The sequence below is a fragment of the Nicotiana tomentosiformis genome, chromosome 6 (genome assembly GCF_000390325.3).
Source record: "Nicotiana tomentosiformis chromosome 6, ASM39032v3, whole genome shotgun sequence".
Lineage (NCBI taxonomy): Eukaryota > Viridiplantae > Streptophyta > Magnoliopsida > Solanales > Solanaceae > Nicotiana > Nicotiana tomentosiformis.
In genome coordinates this window covers 147,672,437-147,695,285 of record NC_090817.1, presented here as the reverse complement: position 1 = coordinate 147,695,285, position 22,849 = coordinate 147,672,437, and the positions used below count along the sequence as shown (strand labels likewise).

The window sequence follows — 22,849 nt, the reverse complement described above, 5'->3', positions numbered from 1 at the left end:
TGCATATGATAGAATGAGCAAAATGTCTATTGTTTAATGTTGGAGGAGGAGTTTGATTTTTAAGATAAAGTTGGGGGATCAAAATGATTTTCACCCAATTTTATTTGACTAATATACTAATATGGTTTAAGAGTTCATTAAGTTCTATGCACCCTCAATACAAAAAATATATTTACAATCTGGCCATCTAGAAATACTTACAGGTAAATTTCTATAATAAATATTAATTGATAGTATGGTAGAAATTAGGTAACTGGCCTACTATCACAAATTAAACTATATTAATAGTATAAAAGTATCTTTACACCATCAATTTAGTTTAACCTGGTTACTAATTACTGCTACACCATTTATTTTAGGTTAATAATCAATTATTATTAAATTATTTTTTACACTGTAATTATATATGATTCAAACTCTTAATTTGTATGTAATTAACTTTGCCATTACGTTTCTCTTGGCCACAATATTTATGCAGGGCGGGTGCATGTTAATTAGCTTGAAAGTTCTTCGAAGTACCAACAATTAGAGGTTCTATGATAATCTAAATTATATTCAACCTCATTTACTAGAGACAACTAGCACTCTGATTATTCCAAAGGCTAAAACCATTATATACTCCCTCTAGTTCATTTTGTCACCTTTCCGTTTTATTTCATTTTTAAAAAAAGATACATTTCTATAAAATAATCAAAACAAAATTAACTTTTGATATCCAATCTTACACACTTTATTAATCAACGAAATATCATGATTATCTCCCAAAACTGCCGAGTGGGGTACAAAATTAATGCACAACTTGCTTATCTCTTTTTATCTATGGCCAAGGGAGGAGTTAGCTAGCTAGACGCATAAGGGTTTCATTCGAATTTTATTCGCCGAAAAATTATATTATATATAAAAAGTCATATTATTTTTTATGTATATGTATAACCGATATTGAATCCATTTGGCTTATTCATGTATTCGCCTCTTTAGTAGTAAGATGCCGCTGCCATAGCCGATATAGCTATGTTAATGGCTGTCCCATCATTACTACAATCCATTGAACTCCTATAGTTTTCGCATAAAAATCTATCCATAATCCTTTTGCTTTGTCCCACAACCAAATTCTTCCACAATTCCTCCACCATTTCTTCCTCCTCATTTCCACGTTTTTTATACACTTCTGTAGCATCCAGTCGATGTACATTCCATCCCTTAACATTTATCAACCTCTTTATTTTCTCTAACTGTTGGCTTGCTAATTTACAGTTGTTGATTTTTACTTCATTAATGACTTCCTCAAGTAGCTTAATTCTGGTTTCCTCGTCAACGGAATTTGATAATTCAGCCCGAAAATAACGATCGAATTCTGGGACACCAATTGCTTTTCGAATGCCTTTGGAGTAATCTGCATTTTTAGGATTGAACATGTTTCTTACCTCGTTGACAAGTCCTTTCTCGACCATTTTGTCCACTCGTTTGGTCAAAAAAGAATTTAGTACGTGCATGGACACGTCCACCCAGAGAAAACAAAAGTTGTACCTGTTAAAAACACAAGTGTTCTTTCTGAGCAAAATAAAAAATAATAAAAGGGATTATTTGCACCATATAGCCTTCAGTCTTTAAATTTCCGTTAGTCCAGTGGGATTTGCCTTGAAATAGCTGGATGAATTATTTTCAAACAAATTTAACCCACTAGACTAATGGGGGACATAATTTAAAGTCTGGTCTCAAAAACGGCTCTTTGTAAAAATGCTCTCTGAAAATGTACATTCACATTGACTGGTCGGACAAAATTAATTTCAGTCACTAACCAAAAAGCATATAAAATATGTGTATTATATGTATATGTATATAATACTCATATATAAAAAAAATTATACGTTTTGCCGGCTATTATTTTTGGAAGGGTAAAAAAAAACTATTAGTTCTCACTATCTCTAATACTTAATGAGATAATCACACATTACAATAGTACCTCGTATATACTTCGTAGGTTTTATCGTAGAAGAGTGCCTCAATGAACGAATTCGATCCTCCGACGATGATCGGAAGCTTCCCACGGCAAGTAATGGAGTTAATAGCAAGTGAAGCCATGTCACAGAAGTTCTTGGCTTCGAACTCCTTGTGAGGATCAATAGCACCTAATAGATGATGAGGTATTCCACAACGTTCTTCTTCGGTAATTTTGTTCGTTGCTACATCAAGCCCTTTGTACACTTGTATTTTGTCGGAGTTGACAATTTCTCCCCCGAAATGAGTGGCTAAGTCGACGGAGAGTCTTGATTTTCCGGCACCGGTGGCTCCCATCACCACCACAAGCTTGTCCATTTTCGGTGGTTGACGGTGAAATGGCATATTATCGAGGCCAACATTGCTAATACGTAAGGATGGCCATGTTTGGTTGCACATTACTGTTGATATTCTCATACCAATCATACAACGTACGTAAATTGTGAGAAAGTTCTTAAGAAATGCTAGTATATTTGTTTATGATAAATCAATGACTGATGGAGAAAATCAAGAAAGAAAGAAAAACAAAGGAGATTCAGACTATTCTAGTGTTTCTCCTCTTTTAGATGGTAGTATATATATATGCTGAGTATAGCATATGCATGGAACTACTTGTTTTATAGCCAAATGAGAGGTGAGTCGAGTATTTATGGTGGAGTATCAATTTTGGGGGCGGAGTTAAAAAGTGAAGTACGGGTTCGTCAAACTCAGAAATCTTTTACTAAACTTTGTATTTGTATTAAAAAATTTCAATAAATATATGTAAAGTAATAATTCAGAATTTAGTTATTAATATGTGATGCTACTATCATAAAATATTGAACTCATAAAATTGATTTGCGCTTCGCCCATAAATTGGTCAAGCAGCCCGGTCCAATTATTAAAGGATAAAAGGAAGGGAAATAATGTTTTTTCGGATACTTTTATTCTTATACTGTACTATAGATTTCTCATGATATTTAAATTCAACGACATATAACACTTTCCACCTTTTAGTTATTCTCAGTCACGAGTCGTTGAAAGTGACAAGGTAGCCTCTAATGACTTTTTGGGGTCAGTTTATTTAAGTAAAGATAACATAAACAATTTCTTTAATTAGTTTAACCAAATGGTCAATGATACGCTTGTTTCTGATAAGCATATGCTTAGTTTTCTTAATTATCAAATGGGAGATAAATAATCTTAAAACTAAACAAGAGACTCTACAATTTGAGCTCCTGATAATGTATTGAATTCTGACCTTACGAGGACAAACTGTTGAAGATACAATAAAATAAATAAAGTGTGCTCTATCTAAGAGTTTAAATTTTTTCAGATGAGATGATCACATATTTTAACATGATATCAGAGCAGGCAGAGGTTCTGAGTTCGAGTCTCACCGTCACCATTTAAAAAAATGAATTTTCACGTGCTTGGCCAATAAAAAAATGAATGAAGCATGCACGTGAAGGAGCGCGTTAAAGAAACAATTAAGTAAATAAAGCGTGCTCTCTCTAAGAGCTTAAGTATTTAAATGAGATGGTCACACACTTTAACACGAACATGAATCATAGCCTAATTCGTCTCAACTGAAAATATTTTTTTTATTTGTTTGTTTATTCATTTATAATTTAATTAACAACCAAGCTAAGAACAACTTTCTCTTCTATTTATCATGAAAATTTCAAACAAACCAAATCGAAAAAGGTTATTTTTCTATGGTTTTGGTAAGTTTCTTTTATGGGTAATGCTCACAATGACATGCCAATGAATGTATACTCAGTCCAATCCGTTCAAATTTGTACGGAATTAACTATGTATACGGTCAAAACCGAGTTTGCCCTTCGTATAATCAATCAAGATTAGAACATAATGGACCGAGGGTCGTCATTATAATATCAAGATATGATGTGAAGCCGGGTTATCGAGCTCAAGACCCAGACCGATCAATACCGAGCTCGAGTCAATATCGAGCTCGAGTCAATACCGAACTATGATGTGAAGTGGTATTATCAAGCTCGAGATCCAGAGACCGACCAATACCAAGACCGACCAAGATCGAGCTAAGAGACAAAAAGTCGTTGAAGCCGCACCAGGGAGAGAATCTCGGCCGGAATTAAGGAAAAGTTATTTAACTAATCTATCATGGGATCCCCACTATGTATTTTTAATAATATCCAAAGTAGGATTCCTCTGCTATATTAAGAGTGGCTATCATTTCTATAAGGGGATCACACATTGAACATTCTGACATCAATATACTTTCACATTTCAGAGATTATTGAGATTTACACACATATAGTAAATATTAACCTTTTTGGGGGCTTTTTACACTGGTTCATCTTGTTCATTTTTAAATCATTCTCTACTCAATTGGGTTTGTATTTCATTCCCTTTTTACAGTCAAAATTCGATATATTTCTATTTATTTTTTTTATTTTGTACCAAGTTATACCACGTATCCTTAGAACTACGTATAAATTCAACTCTATCCGTTTTTCGGGTAAAATAATTTATCCTTCGTATAATCAGTCAAGATTAGAACATAATGGACCGAGGGTCGTCGTTTTAATATCAAAATATGATGTGAAGCCGGGTTATCGAGCTCAAGACCCAGACCGATCAATACCGAGCTCGAGTCAATATCAAACTATGATGTGAAGTGGTATTATCAAGCTCGAGATCCAGAGATTGACCAATACCAAGACCGACCAAGATCGAGCTAAGAGATAAAAAGCCGTTGTAGCCGCACTAGGGGAGAGAATCTCGGCGAGAATTAAGGAAAAGCTATTTAACTAATCTATCATGGGATCCCCACTATGTATTTTTAATAATATCCAAAGTAGAATTTCTCTACTATATTAAGAATGGCTATCATTTCTGTAAGGGGATCACACATTGAACATTCAGACATCAATACACTCTCACATTTCAGAGATTATTGAGATTTACACACATATAGTAAATATTATCCTTTTGGGGGGCTTTTTACATTGGTTCATCTTGTTCATTTATAAATCATTCTCTAATCAATTTGGATTTGTATTTCATTCCTTTTTTACAGTCAATATTTGATATATTTCTATTTATTTTTTCCATTTTGTACTAAGTTATACCACGTATCCTTAGAACTACGTATAAATTCAATTTTATCCATTTTTCGGGTAAAACAGTTTGGCGTCCACCGTGGGACGGATAACAGTGGTTATTTGGTACGAATCTCTGCAAAACACACCATTTTATACTTGCTCTTTGAAGTGTCTTTGATTTCAGGTTAAAAACGACGAACTCTCAATTAATGGGCCTACCTATTGACAACGAAGCTGGCCTTCAAGATGAGAACAACAACCTGACGACCGGGGATGAAAGGCCGCTCGTTGATCCCGTTGGAACTCGGGTCGCAGATCCGATCGACGTTAATTCACATGTGGCCATCAAGGCGAACCAACGTTCCGACCCCGAAAACAGCATTCATGGTGGAACTCGACCTGCAGTTCAAAATACCCAAAATGTTGGAGAAGACGGGATTAGCCTGTGTATGATTTTTGAAATGTTGCAAGCTCAACAGGTAGCAATAGCTCAGTTACAGAGCCAAACCTAGGCACCGAGCAGGGCCAAGACCGGTCCACCCCGAGAAGTCACCCAAGAAACGGGGCCATCTATAGTAAGATCAAATGAACAAGAATCGGAGACTAATCCCGAAATTATTAAGATGTTAGAGGAACTGACAAAATGAATTGAGTCAGGAGAAAAGAGGATTGAAGCAAACGACAAAAAAATTAGAAACTTATATCTCTAGGGTTGATCAGATCCCGGGGGCTCCACCGGTATTGAAGGGCTTGGATTCCAAAAAATTCGTACAAAAGCCTTTCCCCCAAGCGCGGCTCCTAAACCGATCCCCAAGAAATTTCTCATTCCCAAAATTCCTAAATATAATGGAACGACCGACCCCAACGAATATGTCACCTCGTACACATGTGCCATTAAAGGGAATGATCTAGAAGATGACGAGATTAAATTCATACTATTGAAGAAGTTCGGGGAAACCCTATCAAAGGGCGCAATGATATGGTATCATAATTTACCGCCTAACTCTATCGATTCTTTTGCTATGCTTGCAGATTCTTTCGTAAAAGCACACGCCGGAGCCATAAAGGTCGAGACCAGGAAGTCAGACCTTTTCAAGGTAAAGCAAAAAGATAACGAGATGCTAAGAGAGTTCGTATCTCGTTTCCAAATGGAACGAATGGATCAAACACCGGTCACGGACGATTGGGCTGTACAAGCTTTCACTCAAGGACTGAATGAACGAAGCTCGATGGCTTCACGATAGTTGAAGCAGAAGTTTGGTCGAGTACTCGGCTGTTACTTGGGCCGATGTGCACAATCGATATTAATCGAATATCAGAGTTAAAGATAACCAACTGGGTTCTGGGTCTGTTATTAAAAGGGACATCGACCGAGAACCAAGGTCGAACAAGGACCGATATCGGCCGTATAACAGAGATCGTATGGGTAGCGAACCTACATGCAACTCTGTACGAGGCAAAAGGGGAAGTGATCGAGGCCAAGGGTCTCAGGGGCTGATGAACAAGAATGGGTTCGATAGGCATATCGGACCTAAGGAAGCACCACGGTTATCAGAATATAACTTCAACATCGATGCATCCGCCATCGTGTCGGCTATCGGACGCATCAAAGATACTAAGTGGCCTTGACCTTTACAGTCCGATCGAGCCCAGAGAAATCCCAATCAAATGTGCAAATATCATGGAACTCATGGCCACAGAACCGAAGACTGCAGTCAGTTGAGAGAGGAGGTAGCATGTTTATTCAATGAAGGGCACCTTCGAGAATTTTTAAGTGACCGGGCCAAAAACCATTTCAAAAATAGAGATTTCAATAGACAAAACGAGCAAGAAGAGCCACAACACATCATCTACATGATCATCGGAGGGATCGATGTCCCCCAAGGACCGGTGCTTAAACGCACTACGATGTCTATTGTAAGAGAGAAGTGATCTCAGACTCAGGATTACACATCTAAAGGAACCTTGTCCTTTAGTGACGAAGACGCGGAAGGAATCATGCAACCCCATAATGACGCACTGGTAATATCTATACTTATGAATAAAATTCAAGTTAAGCGTGTGTTAATCGATGCAGGTAGTTCGGCCAACATCATTAGATCAAGGGTCGTAGAGCAACTCGGTCTACATGACCAGGTCGTACCAGCTACCCTGGTACTGAACGGATTTAATATGGCATCTAAAACTACTAAGGGCGAGATAATCTTGCCAGTAAATGTGGCCGGGATTATTCAAGAAATGAAGTTCCACGTAATCGAGGGCGATATGAGATATAACGCCCTATTCGGGAGGCCATGGATCCACAACATGAGAGCATTGCCCTCGACCCTTCACCAGGTTCTAAAATTCCCAACATCATAGGGAATCAAAACTGTCTACGGGGAGCAACCAGCCGCAAAAGAAATGTTTGTCGTCGATGAAGTGATTCTTATTCACACCCCGAACCTAGGAGCGAGAAAAGCACCCGGTGCCTCACCTAACCTGGCGTACCAAATTGCGACTAAGGGACTCTGAACACATAATGTCATACTTTGGCCATGGGGCCACCTTGCAAGACAATTTGCGAAGCAAAATATAAAACTGAATGGAAACTAGCGCTAACTAAACATCAATATAAAGCTAGGCTGAAAAGGCCGTCATAGCTACTACAGCTGACAAACCACCAAATTATACATACCAGGCCTACAAACCCAACATACTGCACTAACCAACAGGATATGTCTACAAGCCTCTACTGATAGATATATTGTGATCGAAACAGGGCCCCGACCTACCCATATTATATATATAAATACATACATAAGATGCACACAAAAACCTAGACCCGATAACTCCGAAGGATGTGGAGCTTACCGATCAGGCTAAACTCTGGAAACACCTACTGAGGAGGTCTACTCGTCTGTCTATCTGAACCTGCATGCATGAAATGCAGCGTCCCCGGAAAAGGGACGTCAGTACGAAATAATGTACCGAGTATGTAAAGCAATAACATAACTGAAAATCGAAACTGAACTGATAATATAATAACTGGAAGTAACTGGGAGTCAAAGATGATCTGGAGATATACTTACCTGCTGATACTGACTCAACTCCTTCAATATAGTAAGTAAAATAATTGTACGGCCTTATAAGGCTCGGTATATATAACTGCTCTGCCATAGTAGGCTCGCTCATAGGCGCTCGGCCATACTAGGCTATGTATCTCGACCATGCTGGGCTCGCTCATAGGCGCTCGGCCACAGTAGGCTCGGTATATAACTTTCCATCTGATCAGAGGTTGCCCAATAGGGGCCTGCCTATCGATTATAGCTCGATGGTAATGAAAATACTGTAATACTGTATATATAGGCTTGCTGCTCTCTTGACTGGAAGAAGACAATACTAAAATTGAATATAGAGTCTCGATAAGGAATAATATTGTAACTTATGAGACTAGAATAGTGTGAATAAATTCATGAATATGAACTTCTCTTTTTGTCTCATTACTAACACATGTAGCTACGAGATCATGCCAAAATGAAGGAAGGCTTAGCCTTAACATACCTTATCACAATCTTTCCAATCACCAAGTTGAACTCACCTCTTCGCACCTTAATCTACAAGAATGATAATAATACTATCGTTAAGTTACGAAAGGTACAACTATCGCACAACGAACGACAAACTTATTTTGTATTAAAACGGGCAGCATCTCCCCTATAATCCTTACTTCCTCCAAATTCAAGATAATACCAATAATACAAGAACAGAACAATAACAACATATATACATCATTTTCCAGCCCTATATATACCATCAAATACTACAAAACAGCCCAACACACCCCAATCTCTTCGTACACAAAATGACCACCGTAGTAGTGTCAAACGACCCGAAAATGTTATGACGAACGACCAGCCAACCACCCTACATTTATATGGTATTTATAAACCCCCTTCCTCCTCCAAAACTCCACAAAACAGTAGTAAAACACGCAGCCCAACAGCAACACAAAACAGTCCACAAAACAGTCCGCTACAAGTGAATAACTCGAACTCACGGCTTCCGATCACCGTCCCGTGAGTTCTTACAAGTATAGAACGACTTACCATGAATTTACAGAAGAAAAATTGGATGAAAGAGAGCAATAAAATCACCTTATTTGTTGGATAACTCAGCTCTTATCTTGGTTCTTCAAACTCTAGGTTTTACCTCCAATTGGAACTTGAAAGGGAGAGAAAATCAATTAGGGTTTGTGGGAAATTTTTGGGAGGATTCTTTGCAGAGCTAATGTCTGGTTATTATGCTCTATTTTAAGTCTAATATATGAAGAAAATAGGCCCTTAAAAGGCCTCTTTGGACGACCCGAAATGGCCCCTTTTTTGGGCTCTCATTTAAGCAAGTAGGTGACACACCTACTTGTCACCTAGCAGCTTGCGCAGTATCGCACAAATGCCTATATCTTTCTACTCCAATGTCGTATTGACAAACGGTTTAATGCGTTGGAAAATAGACTCATAGATCTTTAATTTGATGGGTGGAGCACCCCATAACTCTAAGTATATTAGGAGAAAATTGCAGTTACATTTGACCCAAAGTTTCAATAAAACTTATGAATGTAACTTGTGATGACTTTCATCGACTTTTGTTCCACAACTCGCTTGACTTCAAAACATAACACACTGATGTCATACGACTAATAGAATATCATCAATAAATACTATCACGAACAGATCTAAAAATGGTCGGAATAGGCTATTCATCAAGTCCATAAATACAGCGGGTGCATTAGTCAACCCGAAGGACATGACAAGGAACTCGAAGTGGCCATATCGGGTCCTGAAGGCTGTCTTCAGAATATCTTTTTCCCGAACTCTGACTTGGTGGTACCCCGACCTCAAATCTATCTTTGAAAAGCATCTAGCCCCCTGCAACTGATCAAACAAGTCATCGATCCTTGGAAGTGGATACTTATTCTTAATAGTTACCTTGTTCAGCTGCCTATAATCGATACACATCCTCAGCGAGCCGTCTTTCTTCCGCACAAATAGTACTGGTGCACCCCAAGGTGAGGTACTGGGCCTGATGTAACCTTTCTCCAGCAAATCTTTTAACTGCTCCTTCAACTCCTTCAATTCGCCAGGTGCCATTCTATACGGAGGGACGGATATTGGTTGAGTTCCTGGAAGCAAATCGATGCTAAAATCAATCTCTCGCTCTGGAGGAATACCTGGAAGCTCATCTGGAAACACATCTGCATACTCTTTGACTACGGGAATAGACTGAAGTGTAGGTATCTCAGCATCTGCATCTCTAACTCGCACAATATGATAAATGCACCCTTTTGCGATCATTTTCCTCGCCTTCAGATAGGAAATAAACCTACCTCTGGGTGTTGGTGTATTACCTACCCATTCAAGGACTGGCTCACCCGGAAAATGAAATCTGGCTGCCTTTGCTCGGCAATCAACTGTGGCATAGCAAGCTGCCAACCAGTCCATGCCCATGATAGCATCAAAATCCATCATCTCTAGCTCAACTAGGTCAGCTGAGGTCTGACGACTACAAATTGTCACCGTACAACCTCGGTAAACCCGTCTAGCAATAATCGATTCTCCGACCGGTGTAGATACCGCAAAAGGATCACTTAGTATTTCAGGCACTATACCAAACTTCCTCGCGACAAATGGGGTAATATACGATAAAGTAGATCCTGGGTCTATCAAAGCATAAGCATCGTGAGAGCAAATGGTTAATATACCTGTCACAACGTCTGGTGAAGACTCCTGGTCCTGTCGACCCGCTAAAGCATAGATACGGTTCTGATTACCACTTGAACTGGAACCTCTACCTCTGCCTCGACCTCTACCAGCCGAAGACTGAGACTCACGCCTTGAAGGATGCACGGACATAGACGATCCTGTTGCTGAACTCGCTGGTTGTGCCATTCCCCCAGAATCTCTATTTGGGCAATCTCGCATCATATGCCCCGGACGCCCACATGTATAACAAGCATCAGAACCTGCTCGGCATTGACCCAAGTGTCCTCTACCACAGATGTCACACCGCGGAGGAAATGACCATGTCTGCGCAGAACCTCATTGTCGCTGCAAACCCGACGCCCGTGAGCTCTCACCTGGTCCTGACTGAGTATAACGGTCATAACTGTAACCCTGTAACTGAGGTGGCGAAGGCCTAGGTGGCCGTCCAAAGTACTGGGTCCTATAACTACCCTGAGATTGCTCCTGAGACCTGGGAAATCTCATCCTCTTACGTTGCCCTTGCTCAGCCCTCTCTGCACCCTGCTGCCGACGCCTACCCCTTTCTATATTCTGGGCGAATGCCTGAATCCGGGAGATATCCATACTATCCTGCAATGCAGCGGTGGCACATGCCTCGGTTAACTCTGGGGCTAACCCTGCTATAAACCTGCGAATCCTGTCCCGCATAGTAGCAACTATGGATGGTGCATATCTGGCCAATGAGTCAAAACGGAGACTATACTCTCGAACACTCATATTACCCTGCTTGAGGGCTAGAAACTGATCGACTCGAGCCTGTCAGATCTCCCGTGGTAAGTACTGGTCAAGGAAGGCATCTGAAAAATTCTCCCAAATAGCTGGAGGTGCATCACGTCCCCTGGAACTCTCCCATCCCTCGTACCAAATGATGGCTATATCTCGGAGTCGAAAAGCTGCTAGCTCAACTGCCTCTTTCTCCGTGGCATGCATAACACGAAAGATCCTGTGAAGCTGATCTATGAAATCCTGCGGGTCCTCCCTCTGATCTATCCCCGTGAACTCTGGGGGACTCAAAGCAATAAACTCTCGGACCCTTGAACTCCCAGACCCCTCAGAAGTTCCTGCACGAGCTGATGCCCTAGCCTGTTGATGGGTAGCTACCAACTGTGTCAACAAATGCACCGCACTCCTCAAGTCCTGATCTGATGGAAGTGGAGGGGGAACTGGATGTGCGGTTTCCCTAGGAATCTCCGTAGTTGGTGGAGGAGCCGGTAATGGCTGAGTAGGGGTCTCACCTTGAGCCTCAGACTGGGCCCCATCTACTGGGGGTACCCTGCTGGTCCCCTCACCTACTGCTGTATCTCTCCTCTGGCTAGCCGTAGTCTTCCTAGTCACCGTCATCTGTGCATGCAAACACCAACACATAAGTTTAATTCAAATTTCCTATAACTCAGTTCTATAGCACGATTTAGATTTCAAAGAAGGGTAACCAACTCCTAAATGCCCTGTAGTGCCCTGCTTATATAATGTGGTGCACAACACATCTATAAACAAGACTCTACTAGACACGGCTTATAGACTCCCTAGGATAGAACTGCTCTGATACCAAGTTTGTCATGCCCCGAACCTAGGAGCGAGACAAGCACCCGGTGCCTCACCTAACCTGGCGTACCAAATTGCGACTAAGGGACTCTGAACACATAATGTCATACTTTGGCCATGGGGCCACCTTGCAAGACAATTTGCGAAGCAAAATATAAAACTGAATGGAAACTAGCGCTAACTAAACATCAATATAAAGCTAGGCTGAAAAGGCCATCATAGCTACTACAGCTGACAAACCACCAAATTATACATACCAGGCCTACAAACCCAACATACTGCACTAACCAACAGGATATGTCTACAAGCCTCTACTGATAGATATATTGTGATCGGAACAGGGCCCCGACCTACCCATATTATATATATAAATACATACATAAGATGCACACAAAAACCTAGACCCGATAACTCCGAAGGATGTGGAGCTTACCGATCAGGCTAAACTCTGGAAACACCTACTGAGGAGGTCTACTCGTCTGTCTATCTGAACCTGCATGCATGAAATGCAGCGTCCCCGAAAAAGGGACGTCAGTACGAAATAATGTACTGAGTATGTAAGGCAATAACATAACTGAAAATCGAAACTGAACTGATAATATAATAACTGGAAGTAACTGGGAGTCAAAGATGATCTAGAGATATACTTACCTGCCGATACTGACTCAACTCCTTCAATATAGTAAGTAAATTAATTGTACGGCCTTATAAGGCTCGGTATATATATCTGCTCTGCCATAGTAGGCTCGCTCATAGGCGCTCGGCCATACTAGGCTATGTATCTCGACCATGCTGGGCTCGCTCATAGGCGCTCCGCCACAGTAGGCTCGGTATATAACTTTCCATCTGATCAGAGGTTGCCCAATAGGGGCCTGCCTATCGATTATAGCTCGATGGTAATGAAAATACTGTAATACTGTATATATAGGCTTGCTGCTCTCTTGACTGGAAGAAGACAATACTAAAATTGAATATAGAGTCTCGATAAGGAATAATATTGTAACTTATGAGACTAGAATAGTGTGAATAAATTCATGAATATGAACTTCTCTTTTTGTCTCATTACTAACACATGTAGCTACGAGATCATGCCAAAATGAAGGAAGGCTTAGCCTTAACATACCTTATCACAATCTTTCGAATCACCAAGTTGAACTCACTTCTTCGCACCTTAATCTACAAGAATGATAATAATACTATCGTTAAGTTACGAAAGGTACAACTATCGCACAACGAACGACAAACTTATTTTGTATTAAAACAGGCAGCATCTCCCCTATAATCCTTACTTCCTCCAAATTCAAGATAACACCAATAATACAAGAACAGAACAATAACAACATATATACATCATTTTCCAGCCCTATATACACCATCAAATACTACAAAACAGCCCAACACACCCCAATCTCTTTCGTACACAAAATGACCACCGTAGTAGTGTCAAACGACCCGAAAATGTTATGACGAACGACCAGCCAACCACCCTACATTTATATGGTATTTATAAACCCCCTTCCTCCTCCAAAACTCCACAAAATAGTAGTAAAACACGCAGCCCAACAGCAACACAAAACAGTCCACAAAACAGTCCGCTACAAGTGAATAACTCGAACTCACGGCTTCCGATCACCGTCCCGTGAGTTCTTACAAGTATAGAACGACTTACCATGAATTTACAGAAGAAAAATTGGATGAAAGAGAGCAATAAAATCACCTTATTTGTTGGATAACTCAGCTCTTATCTTGGTTCTTCAAACTCTAGGTTTTACCTCCAATTGGAACTTGAAAGGGAGAGAAAATCAATTAGGGTTTGTGGGAAATTTTTGGGAGGATTCTTTGCAGAGCTTATGTCTGGTTATTATGCTCTATTTTAAGTCTAATATATGAAGAAAATAGGCCCTTAAAAGGCCTCTTTGGACGACCCGAAATGGCCCATTTTTTGGGCTCTCATTTAAGCAAGTAGGTGACACACCTACTTGTCACCTAGCAGCTTGCGCAGTATCGCACAAATGCCTATATCTTTCTACTCCAATGTCGTATTGATAAACGGTTTAATGCGTTGGAAAATAGACTCATAGATCTTTAATTTGATGGGTGGAACACCCATAACTCTAAGTATATTAGGAGAAAATTGCAGTTACATTTGACCCAAAGTTTCAAGTAAAACTTATGAATGTAACTTGTGATGACTTTCATCGACTTTTGTTCCACAACTCGCTTGACTTCAAAACATAACACACGGATGTCATACGACTAATATAAATCATAACATAATCTCCTTATCATGTTAAGCACCCTAGTCTCACCCCAAAGGTATATGTTATAACATTCCCAACTTGTCGACTTTCGACGAAACATTATTTTCTTCAATTGCTTTAGCTTCTGAACCGTCCAACCCTCTTTGTACTTGTTGTTCATGATCTTCAATATTTGTAACCTCAGAGGTAACATGATTAAATTACTTTATATACTTTTAAAAATTATCTCATTTTTGGTCCTACATTAGTTTGCTTACGATGCATTTTTACGTACGAAAATATAGGGTGTAACATCTTATATCTTCACTATTATCGACAAAGGGATCAGATTCGAAGGAGGAACGGGATGCTACATAGCAATCACAAACGTCAGCCTCGACCCAACTAAAGAATCGGAAGACTGACGAAGATGATGACTATGGGGTCCCTCGATCCTTTGAGGTCCCCGATGATTCCAATGCTACCCAATCAACGGTCGAAGAACTGGAGCAAATCACGCTAATCGAACATCTGCCCGAGCGAAAGGTATACCTGGGCACGGGGTTAGATCCCGAGCTCAGGAAAAAATTTATTCAATTTCTTATAGCTAACATAAACTGTTTCGCTTGGTCCCACCTTGACATGACAGGGATCCAACCGGAAACGACCACTCATAAACTAAGCTTGGATCCGAAATTACATCCGGTAAAGCAAAAAAGAAGGCCCCAGTATGAGGTCAAACATGCCTTCATCAAGGACGAGGTAACCAAACTTCTTAAAATAGGATCCATTCGAGAAGTAAGATACCCCGAATGTCTAGAAAATGTGGTGGTGGTCCCTAAGAAGGGAAACAAACTTAGAATGTGTATAAATTATAAAGACCTGAATAAAGCATGCCCTAAGGATTCTTTTTCTTTGCCTAATATCGATCGTATGATCAATGCCACGGCTAGCCACGAGACTCTCAGTTTTCTCGATGCCTACTCCGGGTACAACCAAATACAGATGAACCCGGAGGATCAGGAAAAGACCTCGTTTATCACTAAGTAAGGTACCTATTATTATAACATAATGCCATTCGGTCTAAAGAATGATGGTGCAACTTATCAACGCCTAGTAAACCGAATGTTTGAAAAACAAATAGGAAAATCAATGAAAGTTTATATTGATGACATGTTAGTTAAGTCCCTGCGAGCAGAGGACCATTTAAAGCATTTGCAGGAAACTTTCAACGTATTAAAGAAGTACAATATGAAGCTCAATCCCGAAAAATATGCATTTGGGGTTGGCTCGGGCAAGTTTCTTGGTTTCATGGTGTCCAACCGAGGAATCGAGATCAACCCAGATAAAATCAAAGCTATCGAGGACATCACGGTAGTAGATAATGTGAAGGTCGTGTAAAGGTTAACGGGGAGGATAGCCGCCCTAGGACGATTCATTTCGAGATCCTCGGATAGGAGCCACCGATTATTCTCACTGCTTAAGAAGAAAAGCAACTTTGCATGGACTCCGGAATGTCAGCAAGCTTTGGAAGAACTAAAGCGGTATTTATCGAGCCTGCCTCTGCTTCATACCCCGAAAGTGGACGAACAACTTTACTTGTACTTAGCTGTCTCAGAGATAGTGGTAAGTGGAGTCCTGGTTCGAGAAGAACGAGGTACGCAATTCCCTATTTATTATATCAGTCGGACCTTAGGCGAGGCCGAAACTAGATATCCTCACTTAGCAAAATTAGCGCTTGATTTAATAAGCGCCTTTAGGAAACTAAAACCATATTCCCAATGTCATCTGATACATGTTGTAACAACTTATCCTCTTCGAAATATTTTACACAAGCCCGAGCTTTCGGGTCGATTGGCCAAATGGGCCATAGAAATCGGTGGATACGATATTGAGTATCGACCCTGAACCGCTATCAAATCTCAAATCTTGGCAGACTTCGTGGCTGACTTTTCACCGGCCCTCGTCCCCGAGATTGAAAGAGAGCTACTCATAAAATCGGGTACCTCTTCGGGAGTCTAGACCCTTTTCACGGACGGTGCCTCGAATGCGAAGGGGTCCGGATTAGGCATTGTACTAAAATCACCCACAAGTAATGTAGTTAGACAGTCTATCAGAACTACAAAATTGACTAACAATGAGACCGAGTATGAGGCCACGATTGCAGGTCTCGAACTAGCTAGAAGCTTGGGAGCGGAGGTCGTAGAGGCTAAGTGTGATTCCCTCCTCATTGTAAACCAAGTTAACGGGACTTTTGAAGTCCGAGAAAATCGAATGCAGGGGTACTTGGATAAATTACAGTTGACTCTACATCAATTTAAAGAATGAACTTTGCGATATGTACCCCGAGAACAGAACAGCGAGGCCGACGCTCTTGCAAACTTAGGTTCATCGGTCGAAGATGACGAACTCAATTCGGGGACTGTCGTACAACTCATAAGATCGGTGGTCGAAGAGGGTCATGCCGAGATAAACTCCACAAGTCTAACCTGGGATTGGAGAAACAAATATATAGAGTACTTCAAGAACGGGAAGCTTCCATCAGATCCAAAGGAATCGAGAGCTTTACGCATAAAGGCAGCACGGTTCACCCTGTCCGAAGACGGAACATTGTATAGAAGGACGTTCGATGGACCATTGGAAATATGTTTGGGACCAGGAGATACCGATTACATCCTATGGGAAATTCCCTGGTCCACAAAGCAATCAGAGCAGGGTATTATTAGACCGATATGGGCAAAGATGCGAGGGAGTTCGTTCTAAAATGCGACAAATGCCAAAGACATGCGCCCATGATTCATCAACCCGGGGAGCTACTCCACTCAGTCCTATTTCAATGGCCTTTCATGAAATGGGGAATGGACATCGTTGGCCCTCTCCCATCGGCCCCAGGTAAAGCTCAGTTTATTTTGTTTATGACTGATTATTTCTCTAAATGGGTTGAAGCACATGCTTTCGAGAAAGTCAGAGAAAAAGAAGTGATAGACTTCATTTGGGACCACATCATATGTCGATTCGGGGTGCCGGCTGAGATTGTATGTGATAATGGAAAACAACTCATCGGCAGCAAAGCAACTAAATTTCTCGAGGATCACAAGATCAAAAGGATCCTATCAACACCGTATCATCCCAACGGGAACGGACAAGCCAAATCGACCAACAAAACCATCATCCAAAATCTTAAGAAGAGATTGACTGACACCAAAGTAAAGTGGAGAGAGATACTACCCAAGGTCCTATGGGCATATCGCACAACATCGAAATCCAGTACCGGAGCAATGAGATTCTCGTTGGTCTATGGCGCCGAAGCTCTGATCCCAGTTGAGGTCGGAGAACCTAGCATCAGGTTTCGATATGCAACAAAGGAATCGAATAACAAGATCATGAACACGAGCCTAGAATCATTGGATGAAAGACGAGAGGCCGCTCTCATCCGATTGGCTGCCCAAAAATAGCGGATCGAAAGATACTACAATCGAAGAACCAATCTTCGACATTTTAAAATCGGGGTGCTTGGTACTAAGGAAAGTCACCCTCAACACCCGAAATCTAAATGAAGGGAAACTGGGTCTGAACTGGGAAGGACCTGTATCAGGTTCTCGAAATCGTCGGCAAAGGATCCTACAAGCTCGGCGTGATAAACGGCAAACAACTACCGAGCAATTGGAACGTGTCGCACCTAAAACGATACTAATGCTAAGGTATGACTCTCCCATATTCATTTGTATTTCGAAATTAACCCTTGCAGGTGTTCGACCAGAAATAGGGATGGATTATTCAACTCGAAGCCTTTAGGTCTGAAAGCACGCGTTGCACTCTTTTTCCCTTAGACTGTTTTGTCCCAAATGGGTTTTTTGGCAAGATTTTTAATGAGGCAACCATTGATCGTGCTAACTTAGAACAATTCAACAGTATTCGAGGCCTCTTTACAATCAACCTCAAATACTGGGGGGCATTGCCCTCGAATATATCGAGTTCGATGTAAGAACGTTACTTGATGGCAACAGGGTCTTGATAGGAAAAATTAGTAAGGGCCAAATGGTCAAACGAACCATGCCCGCCTAGTTTGCTCGAGCCCTGGCACAAAACATGAACACAGGTATAATGACTTATAAAGAGAAATTTCTTCTTTACCGATATCTCATATCTCAGAAAGATTCTTCTACTTCATGTTCCCGATCTATTATGTAAACAGGCTTAAGGGCCGACCATGATCGAAGTTTGAATAATTACCCCATAAATCGGAGACTGGCAACCGAAAAATCAACAAGATCGAGCTCCATATAGCCTAAGGGCTATTCTTAATTCGAGTTCGAGCAAACACTCACTCGACCATTAAGCCTAAGGGCTACTCTTTCTTCGGGTTCGAGCAAACACTCACTCGACCATTAAGCCTAAGGGCTACTCTTTTTTTGGGTTCGAGCAAATACTCACTCGACCATTAAGCTTAAGGGCTACTCTTTCTTCAAGTTTGATCAAACACTCACTCGACCATTAAGCCTAAGGGCTATTCTTTCTTCGAGTTCGAGCAAACACTTACTCGACCATAAAGCCTAAGGGATACATTAGTTCGAGTTCGAGCAAACACCCACTCGACCATTAAGCCGAAGGGCTACACTTTTTTTGAGTTCGAGCAAACACTCACTCGAACATTAAGCCTAAGGGCTACTCTTTCTTTGAGTTCGAGCAAACACTCACTCGACCACTAAGCCTTAGGGCTACTCTTTCTTCGAGTTCGAGCAAACACTCACTCGACCATTATGCCTAAGGGATACTCTTTCTTCGAGTTCGAGAAAACACTCACTCAACCATAAAGCCTAAGGGCTACATTAGTTCGAATTCGAGCAAATACTCACTCGACCATTAAGCCAACACTCACTCGACCATTAAGCCTAAGGGCTACTCTTTATTTGAGTTCGAGAAAACACTCACTCGATCATTAAGCCTAAGAGCTACTCTTTCTTTGAGTTTGAGCAAACACTCACTCGACCATTAAGCCTAAGGGCTACTCTTTATTCGAGTTCGAGCAAACACTCACTCGACCATAAAGCCTAAGGGCTACATTAGTTTGAGTTCGAGCAAATACTCACTCGACCATTAAGCCTAAGGGCTACTCTTTATTTGAGTTCGAGCAAACACTCACTCGACCGTTAAGCCTAAGGGCTACTCCTTCTTTAAGTTCGAGCAAACACTCACTCTACCATTAAGCCTAAGGGCTACCCTTTCTTCGAGTTCGAACAAACACTCACTCGACTATTAAGCCTAAGGGCTACTCTTTCTTCGAGTTTTAGCAAACACTCACTCGGCCATTAAGCCTAAGGGCTACTCTTTCTTCGAGTTCGAGAAAATACTCACTCGACCATAAAGCCTAAGGACTACACTAGTTCGAGTTCGAGCAAACATCACTCGACCATAAAACCCAAGGGCTGTTTTCATTTTGAGTTCGAGCAAACACTCACTCGACCATAAAAGCGTAATGGTTGTTTTCACTTCGCGTTCGAGCAAACACTCACTCGACCGTTAAGCCTACAGGCTACTCTTACTTTGAGTTCTAGCAAACACTCACTCAACCATAAAGCCTAAGGGCTATTTTTCACTTCGAGTCCGAGAAATCATTCTCACTCAACCACAAAGTCAAAGGGCCACATTGATTCAAGTTCGAACATTCACTCGGGGACTACCTGTCACGACTCAAACCGATGGGCCGCGATGGGCACCCGGTACCTTACTCAAACGAGTACCAACGTAACGTATCTTTCTTATTACTTCATCATATACACATGACATACGGACCTAATAGGCCAATATGATCATTTATAAACTCAAAACATAGGCCGACAAGACCGTACAATCTTTCACGTACACGATATATGTCTACAAGCCTCTAAGAGTACATAATTGTCATAAAGGTCGGGACAGAGCCCCGCCATACCAAACCATATACATCTAAATCATACTGACCAAACAAGCAACTCCGGAGCAAAAGGAGTGCACCAATATCTTCTGCTGAGCTGATAGCCTACTTAGAGGACTCTCAACCTGTCTATCAGGACCTGCGGGCATGAAACGCAGCGTCCCCAGGAAAAAAGGGACGTTAGTACAAATAATGTACCGAGTATGTAAGGAATGAAAATCAGTAAATAATAGACATGAGAGAAACATGGAGTAAAAGACTCGACATGTACATCTGCATAGCTCTGTGAATCATTTCATTTTTTTATAATGCCATGCATATGCGTATAAATGTCATACCATGCATAGGTATATGTGTTGATAACATCATCAAGCCTCTGAGGGCATCCCATCATATCATTTTGGCTACTGTGGGCAAATCATCAATGTATACCAGCTGATCAGGTGGTGGTGCGTATATAACGCCATAACCTTTTTCCATATACCATATACATATAATATACGCGTATATAACGACATATGGTCATGGGTCAATGTACATGTATAAATGCATTAAATACATAAGAAATATGTTAATAAGATTTCTCAAAATGCCATAAAATCAATATGCCTTTCGAATAAACTTTATCAAATACGTATTTTTTTGAGGCCCATGAATAGAAGATATAATAATAATTCATATGGGGAATCAAGAATATAGACACCCCTAATATTTTTATGAATAGAGTCATTTATGGAAATTGTGCATTTGCTCATTTCGTTCGTGTCATATAAATCATGCCAAAAAGAAAGAAGGGATAGCCTTAACATACCTGAGTCGATTCTCTTGACACTCCTCTAATACACATTAATTGCGACAAAACACGAAACAAGATGTATGAAAAGCTCGTTGCTTATGCAAAGACTATATTGGTCGAAACTTCTCCTTAAGTAACTGATTTTATTTATCAAAGTTGATCTTTCCAATTGCTAGCATGCTTCTTTGCGATCCAAATTTTTATATCTAGAGGTGTATTCAATCAGATTTCTGTTGGCAGACGCGGTTGAGAAAAATAGGCTTCTTCTTTTCTTTTTATCTCATATTTCTTTTTATTTTTCAAGTAACCTAGAACTCCTATGTAGGAATAAGGCAAAAGTCGAAAAAAACAAATAGCAGGAGTAAATGAATACACAACCTTGCTTGGCTAATTTGAGTATTTTTGTTCATAAATGATTGTTATTCTTGAGTGGCCCCACATAAATAAGCTTGGTGTCACACTTCTTTCTCAAAGTGTGACACCTTGCAATATTTAATACTTAATCAATTAAATGGAAGGGATGATTGCCACGTTGGGGGGAGGGGTTAAATCTTATCCCACTCTTTAATTAATTATCCAATAATTAATCAATTACCCACATAATTAAGAATTATCTCAAATTACATAAAATACTACTCATTTTTTAATACACTTCATACATCTTACTAGTATGGTCATATGGTACCTTGTATGGCACTAGTCTATGAATACGGGATATTATAGCTCGGGCCGTATTTTATCCTAAATTGACAAACTTCGATGAAACTCATTTTCTTCGATTTGCTTGCCTTCTCACCTTCACGAATTTACTTATTTCTTGTTTGAAATAGCATAATACTTATAATTCCAAAATAATATCATTCCCGAGTTTACGTCGATTAACTTACGACGAAACTTTAATGTACAAAAATGCGGGATGTAACATCATCCCCCCCCTTTGGAACATTCGTCCTTGAATGTTGACTGATGCATTTATCATTTTTATGACTTATGCCTTCCGAATAATTTAGTACTCTCCTTGCCATCTAGGCAACTGTTCTGTGAATAATTCCAAAGGCCAGGACATTCCCCCCTTTAGGCCTCTTTCTCACACCATGACTTATGGTCGAAATCCTTCCAATCTCGTAACTGTTGTTACCTTCTATCATGCAGCCTGTACGACTTTGACCTTTTAAGTGCGCCTATGCGACTCTTCTCCCCTTTTTCCCCTAACTTTTGGCCAATCTCTAGGCCTCACTTTGTAAATATATATAGAGCTTGACAAGATGTCCATCTAGGCATCTATAGGTATACTAAAGTTCTTCGCTCGGTGCTTTGTTGAACTTACGAATATTGTTATACCTTATTTCATAGATTTGTTTATCCATCCGTATGACTTTATTGCCACAACTCTTACTTTGATTTATCATTACTGAGGTCCGCTACCAAACTCCAGGTTACTTTCATTGCTTCTTATCATAGATGTATAAATCCATGTCCTTCAATGCTTCCTTATTATTGTTCATCTAAGG

At 40.5% G+C, this 22,849-nt stretch overlaps 1 protein-coding gene across 1 annotated transcript; it reads right to left on the bottom strand.

The window, feature by feature from the left end:
* Positions 1 to 559: 559 nt before the first annotated feature.
* Positions 560 to 2,588, bottom strand: LOC104098434 (adenylate isopentenyltransferase 3, chloroplastic-like). The gene is made up of 2 exons (XM_009605160.4): positions 1,964 to 2,588; positions 560 to 1,527 (listed from the first exon to the last, which is right to left on the bottom strand). The coding sequence occupies exons 1-2, from the start codon at positions 2,422 to 2,424 to the stop codon at positions 975 to 977; spliced, it is 1,014 nt and encodes a 337-aa protein (XP_009603455.1). The 5' UTR covers positions 2,425 to 2,588; the 3' UTR covers positions 560 to 974.
* Positions 2,589 to 22,849: the final 20,261 nt, after the last annotated feature.